This window comes from Bufo bufo, chromosome 6 (assembly GCF_905171765.1).
Source record: "Bufo bufo chromosome 6, aBufBuf1.1, whole genome shotgun sequence".
In the NCBI taxonomy this organism is placed as follows: domain Eukaryota; kingdom Metazoa; phylum Chordata; class Amphibia; order Anura; family Bufonidae; genus Bufo; species Bufo bufo.
In genome coordinates, this window is record NC_053394.1 from 160710538 (window position 1) to 160720162 (window position 9625).

Sequence of the window (9625 nt, forward strand, 5' to 3'; positions counted from 1 at the left end):
ATTTTTAGAATAGTTTAAACAGCAGAAAAAAACGCAGTGATTTTGTTTAAAAAAAGAAAACGCGACAAAACTGTCTCATGTAAGCAAGACCTTGTTGCATGATTGATGGCGGCTGCTGGGGGCACAGACCACTGCCCCGCCCTGGCTTGCTCTTACTAGGTGGGCAGCACAGCCTGGTTGCCCTCCTGCAGTGAGAGGAGCCGAGCCTGAGGCTGCCGCCGTGACTGACAGGAGCCGCCGCGCAGGCGCAGTCTGCCTCCGCCTTCAGCTCCGCCCCCTCCGCCGCCTATAAAGCCTCCGCCTCACCTGGCTGCAGTTCTCCGGCTGTGACTCCTGTGCCTGAGGATTTCACCGCAAGACAACAGTAAGACGCCTCAGCGCTTGCATTGCACGATAGGGCGCGGGCTCTTATCGCTGAGTCTGGGTGTTTACGGCTTATCAGAGGGAAGTGGAATCTGTAATGGAAGATGTCTGCTGTAGACTCCCTACACTTTTATGGACTAGAAACTAAGGATAAGTGCTGTAGTTTTCTGCGTCCCGTTTTCCATGGGTGACTTTGCATTGCTGTACAGGATGAGCTGTGTATACAGTGGTCACCGGCATCAGCTCCTGGAGTTTGTTTTACCACTGCAGGAGTTCCCCTTTAAGTGGGTGTGATGCCTATAGCAGCCACTTGTGCTGGGATCCCAGCCCTCCATTACACAGATGTAACCTAGAGGGGGCGCTGTGCTCCAGGCATGTGTCATGGTGGGGCAGTCCAGAGGGTGCTGTGCCTATAGACCTGTCAGTGCTACTGTGCCCTGCCATTCACAATGGGAACCATAGGAGGGAAAATGCTTCCTCGGGAGAATATATCCGCCATATGGCTGTGTAGTATGAGACCCCTGCGCTCACTCAGCCCTGCTAGGCCAATGGCTGGGGCTATATGACGGCTTTATTTGTAGTTTTATGTGGAGCTTCCTTAGGTTACATGCACACTACCGTTGTGTATTTTGCGGTCCACAAAACACGGATGGTGTCTGTGCGTTCCACAATTTGTCGAATGGCACGGACAGCCATTAATATAACTTCCTAATCTTGTCTGCAAAACGGATAAGAATAGGACCGGTTATATACAATTTTTATTTATTTTTTGCGGCCAACGGAGCAGCGGATGCGGACAGTAGGGGTAGGCGATATACATTTATGCCACGTTATGGATTTTGTGCATATTGCTTATATCTCTGGACCGCGATATGATCGCGCTCTCGGCGTGCACCATGTTCTCCTCCCTCCCCACTGTGCGCAGCTGCTGCTGACCACCAATTAGAACAGAGGAGGAGGAGGAGGAGGGGAGGGACTGTGGCCACTGCGCAACCAATGAATGTGCTGGCCATATCCCACAGGGTTTCCCCCCCCCCCCCCCCCCCCCCACGCTACTGAAGTCCTGGCTGCGATGGTATGTTAGTGAGCAGCATTATACTCGCATGCGCCGTGGCCGCCGGTCGCTCCTTCTGTCTGTGCAGCAAATTGCTAATGCTTATAGCATTAGCAATGCGCCGTACAGACCTATGAGAAGGAGCGGACACGAGTATAATGCTGCTCACTAACATACAATGGCAGCCAGGACTTCAGTAGCGTGACTCCTGGCTGCCATGATAACCGATCGGAACTGCCCACTGCCACCAATGATGGGGGGGACGGGGACGACGACCCTGATCATTGCCACCAATTATTAATACGAGGGAGGGGGGTTTTGAGTTACCAGAGGGGGCTGATAAGAGGGAGAGGCTGGAGGTACATGAGAGGCTGGGGGGCACATGAGAGGCTGGCTGCCATGGTCAGCTCCCTGCTGTTGTGTGCACAAAGCACAGGGCAGCAGGGAGAGTGTAAAGTCCTATTCACCCTAATAGAGCTCTATTAGGGTGAATATGTCAAGGGTTCTAGCCCTTAAGGAGGCTAATAGTGATTAAATAAAAAGTTTAAACACCCCCGCCCCCCAATATAGAAAACAATATATCGCATATTGCACATGCTTAAAATTATATCGCAATATGGATTTTAGGCCATATCACCCACCCCTAGCGGACAGCACACGCAGTGCTGTCTGCATCTTTTGCTGCCCCATTGAAGTGAATTGTTCTGCATCCAAGCCGCAAAAACTGCTGCTCGCTGCGACAAACGGTTGTGTGCATGAGGCCTTAGGAATGCTTTGAGGAGCACGCAGCTCTGTGCCCTCCTATGGACTGTAGTTGGCACTGGAAAGTTGGACGACAGTCTCTGGGCAGCAGACCTGTTTAGGTCCACTTTTTTTTTTAACAATCAGATGCAGAACTATTTATTTCAATGGGGACGGCGCACTGTCCTCAACAATATGCCCATTCCATGGCCTGCAAAAAATAGAACGTCCGATTGTCAGTTTTGCGGGAAAATAGGCATATGGTGGGACGTAGGGGAGAAGGCAGGATGCCTCTGGATACGGCTGTGTGCATGGGGCCTAATACTGTGATGTAACGGGGGTCTTCTGGTCTCCTGCTGTGTGGTGCTGGGATGTACGCTCCTAACATCAGCAGGCATGACCTAAAAACCATATAATGTCTCACCCATTACTTAAGCGCGCTTTGCTGCTGTACCTGACCGTCTGGCCAATCCTTGTCCTTGGTGGTCTACAGCTGAGGACAGTGACTGGATCCAGGCACATCCTGGTACTCGGTGACATGCAGTGGGAGTACCAGAGAAGTGGCACAGAGAATGGTGCTGGAGTAAGGGGTTAATTTAATTTATTTTTTTATTTTTTTTAAAGACCTTGTAGGGGTTGTCTGAGATTTTTAGGCAACCCCTTTAAGGGGTTAAATTGCGTTCAATAGAAGTCATATGGTTTCCAGTTGTACTCCTAAAGTCCCCCAGTACTTGCTTGTACAGTGCATTCGACAAGGAAGCTCCATGTCAGCAGCCACTAGATGGCGCTCACGCTTTTGCTCATGGTCTGTGCAGAGGGGGTAACGGAGCTTCTGGCAAATCACCGCACGCTGTTCTCCATGGATGTCTTCCTCACAATGGCGGTTCTCCATCTTGGCTGCTTCTCCTACACACCTGCTCCCTGCAGTATCAGCGCTTTGACAGTGAAGTGGTTAACTTTAGACAGCTGCCAGACTTGCTTATGAAAGTCATATGTTTTATGGGAAACGTTAAACCCAGTGAAAGCTGGCATTTCAGAACTGCTAAGGGTGCAAAAAACATTAGGAAACTGCCTTACTGCCGATACGCCTTTTTACAGCGGTCATTAAAGGGTTTCTACCACCACATTTTGACCTAATTAGCTGTCAGACACTAGCGATCTGCTAGTGTCTGCTCTACCTAACCATGCTATTGTAATTCCTTTCTGTGCAGCGGTTACCCTAAAAAACATAGTTTTATTGCTATGCTAATGAGCCTCTAGGTGCTATGGGGCATCTTTTCAGCACCTAGAGGCTCCGTCCACTCACTATTTCCGCCGCCCAGCGCGCTCCAGCCCGCTCCTCTAGATTGACAGACTACTTCTCTGCATCTCGGCCGAATTCTCGCTCCTGCGCCGTGTGCTTCTGTATTCGGCGCAGGCGCAGTGATCGTCTCCCTGTGCCGGCATCTTCACTGCGCCGAATACAGAAGCACACTGCGCGGGTGCGAGAATTCGGCTGAGATGCAGAGAAGTAGTCTGTCAATCTAGAGGAGCGGGCTGGAGCTCGCTGGGCGGCGGAAATAGTGAGTGGACGGAGCCTCTAGGTGCTGAAAAGACGCCCCCATAGCACCTAGAGGCTCATTAGCATAGCAATAAAACTACGTTTTTTAGGGTAACCGCTGCACAGAAAGGAATTACAATAGCATGGTTAGGTAGAGCAGACACTAGCAGATCGCTAGTGTCTGACAGCTAATTAGGTCAAAATGTGGTGGTAGAAACCCTTTAAGATGTAAGTGCTGCATGGGTCTCCTGGACAGTGGAGAGCGGGAGTCCCGCCCGAATGGTGGAAGCGCTGATCCAGGCAGTTTAACCCTTTAGATGCTAGTTGATGGCAACCACAGCGTCTAAGTGGTTTCAGAGGAAGGGGTCTCCCTCAGTCAGCCATCGGCACTGCCACGTACGAGTGTCATCCTAAAAAAAGATAGAACATGTCCTATCCTTGTCCATAAAACAGACAAATTATATTATGGGCTGGATGTTGCGTTTTGCAAAATGCAGAACACACACGGCCGGTATCCGTGTTTTGCGGACCACAAAAACTACAACGACTGTGTGCATGACCCCTTAGGGATAACTTGTAACAACCGGCATATACAGAAGTCATGTAGCATTACCACCAATTAATACCGCCTGTCTCTCTTCTCGCTCTTTAGTGCCTGAATACACCATCATTTATTTTAATGCCAGAGGTAAGTAGAGGTTTTCTTTCTTAGAACCAAACCATTTAAAGCATTTTTACATTGATGGTCTACTACGGTCAGCTGCACCTACAAGGGCTGTTTCTCACGAGCGGATGCCGCGCGGGTAATCCGCTGTGTGAAAGACCGCCAAGCCCCGGACTGGACAGCAGACACAGAGCAGTAACATGATTGATAATGCTCCGTGCCACTCTGATCTTTTTACTACAGAATGACGGTAAGATAAAGTTGTCACCGTGATTCTGTAGTAAAAAGGTCAGACACGGAGCATTATCAATCATGTTACTGCTCCGTGTCTCTGCTGTCCGGAGCGGGGCTTGGCGGTCTTCCACGCAGCAGATTACCCGCGCGGCATCCGCTGGTGTGAAAGGGGCAGAATTCCTCACAGAGCGACATCCAAACGCGTGTGTCTGGTACTGCAGCTTGGCCCTAGTCAGAATATCGGGCTGCTGTAAGGAAGAGGCTATAATAGAAGATGACTGGATTTTCATTTTTGTAACGTTTGGGGGAGAACTGCGTTGTGGTCTGCAGGGGTTTGGGGTGAGTTATTTCTCTTTGTTTTCTTTGTCAGGTCGTTGTGAAGCTATGCGAATGCTCATGGCTGACCAGGGAGCTCAATGGAAGGAGGAAGTCGTAACGTCTGATGACTGGCAGAAGGGGGATCTGAAGAAAGCTGCGGTAAGATGAAACCCCTCATGGAAAAAGTATAATGGTAAAATGTAGATCAGGTGATGGCGTGGGATTGGGGTCTGTGCCCGCTCCATCACTTGTGGATGCCAGCTCTGGTATACTGCTGCATTCAGTGTTTCCTCTCACCCTAATTGCCTGCCAGATTTACAGTAACAGAATGAGTGATTAGAGGAGCGCAGGTTCAGATCCCCTATTAGGCCCTTATTTTGCAGATCGCTCCATACACACAACTGCAAAAACTGCACAGATCAGTTATTGAGTTATTCAGCGCGCACAGGCAAACGCACTAGAAGATGCGCATGCGCGAGATTATTATTTTTTTACTGCTGCGGCAGGGTGATGTCTGCACATCAAGAATAGCAGATGAGGGAAGGAGCAGGGCTCTCTAAGAATGGGTGCGGCCGGGCTCCATGAGCGATAAGTTCTGCCCCTTGGACTCTTTTACAAGCTCATTGCCATATTTATGAAATCGTTTTTTGAGGGGCACAAATAAATTTAGATTGCCTCTACAGTTCTGGTTAGAATGCCCTCAAGGAGACCTACAGTGCCATATGAGCAGTTGTATACGCTCACTAGTGGTGACAGTGCCTTTAATTCAGATGAGGGGACTGCTCATGTGTGCTCCTAGAGTTCATGGTTGATGACAAGGATGTCACCATAACAGATAGTGGCAACCAGGAGTCTACTGTACCTACAGGTGGCATGAGTGTCAAGTCTGCAAACTTGATGTGTGGTGACTGTATGCTGGAAGGGTGTACAGAACCAGTGATGGACCAGGGGGTGACCTCCTTGGAGGTAAAGTAACTGTGCAGCAGGGGTTAATGCAAGTATCTTGAGTACTGACATCTCAGACTGCTGAGTAAAGCACTAGTGTTGCGGAAAATGGAGGATCATCCTGGTGTGAGTATCTATTGGCCCTGTCAATCAAGAGACGGGTGTGAAAAGAGGTGGGCAAACAGCCTCTAGGAGCAGGTGCAATGCCCCCCCCCTCGCTCCTAGAGGCTAATTAGCATATTATAAAAAATCTCAATGGCTTCAGGCAGTGAGATGGCTCTAATATAGGTATGTATAGGTATGTTCAGCTGACATTAGCACATCGCTAATGTCAGCCAGCTTAATACCATTTTTCAGGTGACAGAAACCCTTTAAAAGAGGGACCACCCTCTCCACCTCCAGTTCTGTTTCCTGTCCTAAGGATTCATCACTGCAGTTTCTAAGTTATCCCCAGTTTGCAGAAATAGGATCCCTCCTTGGGATTTAAACTTGGTTCTTTCAGCCCTGATGTCAGATCCTTTTGCGCCAATAGACAGCATTTCCCCTAAGATGCTCTCCCTAAAGCTGGCTTTTCTCCTAGCGATGACCTCTGCTAGAAAAGTTAGGCCTCTTTCACACGGGCATCCCGGATTTGCTACGGATGTGTTGCGTGTGCATTGCGGGGGAAATCGCGCGAGTAGGCACGTAATTGCTGTCGGTTATTGTTTGCAGTCCCTTATAACATGGTTATAAAGGTTAAATAATAGCATTCTAATACAGAATGCTTACTAAAAGTGGATTGAGGGGGGTTAAAAAAAAAGAATTAACTCCCCTCATCCAATTCATCACGCAGCCGGCATAGTCTTGCTTCTTTCAGGACCTTTGACATAACCGCAGGTCCTGCTAAATGAAGAGGTCCTTTTGCAGGTCCTGAAAGAAGCAAGAAGACTATGCCGGCTGCGCGATCAATTGGATGAGGGGAGTTCATTTTTATTTTTTTAACCCCCCTCAATTCACTTTTAGTAAGCATTCTGTATTAGAATGCTATTATTTAACCTTTATAACCATGTTAAAAGGGAAAATAGTGTATACACTTTAACCGCTTGCCGCCACGCTAACGCCGAAAGGCGTCATTGCGGCGGCTCCCCCAGGCTACGCTAACGCCAATAGGCGTCATCTCGCGTGAGCCGAGATTTCCTGTGAATGCGCGCACACAGGCGCGCGCGCTCACAGGAACGGAAGGTAAGAGTTGATCTCCAGCCTGCCAGCGGCGATCGTTCGCTGGCAGGCTGGAGATGTGTTTTTTTTAACCCCTAACAGGTATATTAGACGCTGTTTTGATAACAGCGTCTAATATACCTGCTACCTGGTCCTCTGGTGGTCCCCTTTGTTTGGATCGACCACCAGAGGACACAGGTAGCTCAGTAAAGTAGCACCACTACACTACACTACACCCCCCCCCCCCCCCCCGTCACTTATTAACCCCTTATTAGCCCCTGATCACCCCATATAGACTCCCTGATCACCCCCCTGTCATTGATCACCCCCCTGTCATTGATCACCCCCCTGTCATTGATCACCCCCCCTGTCATGCTCCATTCAGACGTCCGCATGATTTTTACGGATCCACTGATAGATGGATCGGATCCGCAAAACGCATCCGGACGTCTGAATGAAGCCTTACAGGGGCATGATCAATGACTGTGGTGATCACCCCATATAGACTCCCTGATCACCCCCCTGTCATTGATTACACCCCTGTAAAGCTCCATTCAGATGTCCGCATGATTTTTACGGATGCACTGATAGATGGATCGGATCCGCAAAACGCATACGGACGTCTGAATGAAGCCTTACACAGGCGTGATCAATGACTGTGGTGATCACCCCATATAGACTCCCTGATCACCCCCCCTGTCATTGATCACCCCCCTGTAAGGCTCCATTCAGACATTTTTTTGGCCCAAGTTAGCGGAATTATTATTATTTTTTCTTACAAAGTCTCATATTCCACTAACTTGTGTCAAAAAATAAAATCTCACATGAACTCACCATACCCCTCACGGAAACCAAATGCGTATAATTTTTTAGACATTTATATTCCAGACTTCTTCTCACGCTTTAGGGCCCCTAGAATGCCAGGGCAGTATAAATACCCCACATGTGACCCCATTTCGGAAAGAAGACACCCCCAGGTATTCCATGAGGGGCATATTGAGTCCATGAAAGATTGAAATTTTTGTCCCAAGTTAGCGGAACGGGAGACTTTGTGAGAAAAAAATTAAAAATATCAATTTCCGCTAACTTGTGCCAAAAAAAAAAAATTTCTATGAACTCGCCATGCCCCTCATTGAATACCTTGGGGTGTCTTCTTTCCAAAATGGGGTCACTTGTGGGGTAGTTATACTGCCCTGGCATTCTAGGGGCCCGAATGTGTGGTAAGGAGTTTGAAATCAAATTCTGTAAAAAATGACCTGTGAAATCCGAAAGGTGCTCTTTGGAATATGGGCCCCTTTGCCCACCTAGGCTGCAAAAAAGTGTCACATCTGGTATTGCCGTACTCAGGAGAAGGTGGGGAATGTGTTTTGGGGTGTCATTTTACATATACCCATGCTGGGTGAGAGAAATATCTTGGCAAAAGACAACTTTTCCCTTTTTTTTTTTATACAAAGTTGGCATTTGACCAAGATATTTATCTCACCCAGCATGGGTATATGTAAAAAGACACCCCAAAACACATTCCTCAACTTCTCCTGAATACAGAGATACCAGATGTGACACTTTTTTGCAGCCTAGGTGGGCAAAGGGGCCCATATTCCAAAGAGCACCTTTCGGATTTCACAGGTCATTTTTTACAGAATTTGATTTCAAACTCCTTACCACACATTTGGGCCCCTAGAATGCCAGGGCAGTATAACTACCCCACAAGTGACCCCATTTTGGAAAGAAGAGACCCCAAGGTATTTCGTGATGGGCATAGTGAGTTCATAGAAGTTTTTATTTTTTGTCACAAGTTAGTGGAATATGAGACTTTGTAAGAAAAAAAAATATAAAAATCATCATTTTCCGCTAACTTGTGACAAAAAATAAAAAGTTCTATGAACTCACTATGCCCATCAGCGAATACCTTAGGGTGTGTACTTTCCGAAATGGGGTCATTTGTGGGGTGTTTGTACTGTTTGGCCATTGTAGAACCTCAGGAAACATGACAGGTGCTCAGAAAGTCAGAGCTGCTTCAAAAAGCGGAAATTCACATTTTTGTACCATAGTTTGTAAACGCTATAACTTTTACCCAAACTATTTTTTTTTTTACCCAAACATTTTTTTTTTATCAAAGACATGTAGAACTATAAATTTAGAGCAAAATTTCTATATGGATCTCGTTTTTTTTTTGCAAAATTTTACAACTGAAAGTGAAAAATGTCATTTTTTTTGCAAAAAAATCGTTAAATTTCGATTAATAACAAAAAAAGTAAAAATGTCAGCAGCAATGAAATACCACCAAATGAAAGCTCTATTAGTGAGAAGAAAAGGAGGTAAAATTCATTTGGGTGGTAAGTTGCATGACCGAGCAATAAACGGTGAAAGTAGTGTAGTGCCGATTTGTAAAAAAGGGCCTGGTCTTTAGGGGGGTATAAACCTGTGGTCCTTAAGTGGTTAATGGGGTCCGAGTTGCTTTCATCCCTATAATCTCCTAGCAACCATGTGTGAAAATCGCACCACATCAGCACTTGTGATTTTTCATGCAGATCCATTCATTTCTATGAGGCCTGCATTGCGTGAAACG

The 9625-nt window shown here is 47.3% G+C and overlaps 1 protein-coding gene across 2 annotated transcripts in view; it reads left to right on the top strand.

The window, feature by feature from the left end:
- The first annotated feature begins 284 nt into the window (after positions 1-284).
- Positions 285-9625, top strand: part of LOC121004919 (glutathione S-transferase P 1-like) — a 643183-nt gene continuing 633842 nt past the window's right edge. Inside the window, exons 1-3 of one of the 2 annotated variants that reach the window (XM_040437350.1) lie at positions 285-364; positions 4351-4386; positions 4967-5073. In XM_040437350.1, coding sequence (XP_040293284.1) covers position 364; positions 4351-4386; positions 4967-5073 — 144 coding nt within the window. In that variant the 5' untranslated portion in view covers positions 285-363. The remainder of the gene's footprint in view (positions 365-4350; positions 4387-4966; positions 5074-9625) is intronic. The other variant, XM_040437349.1, reaches the window with a different exon arrangement.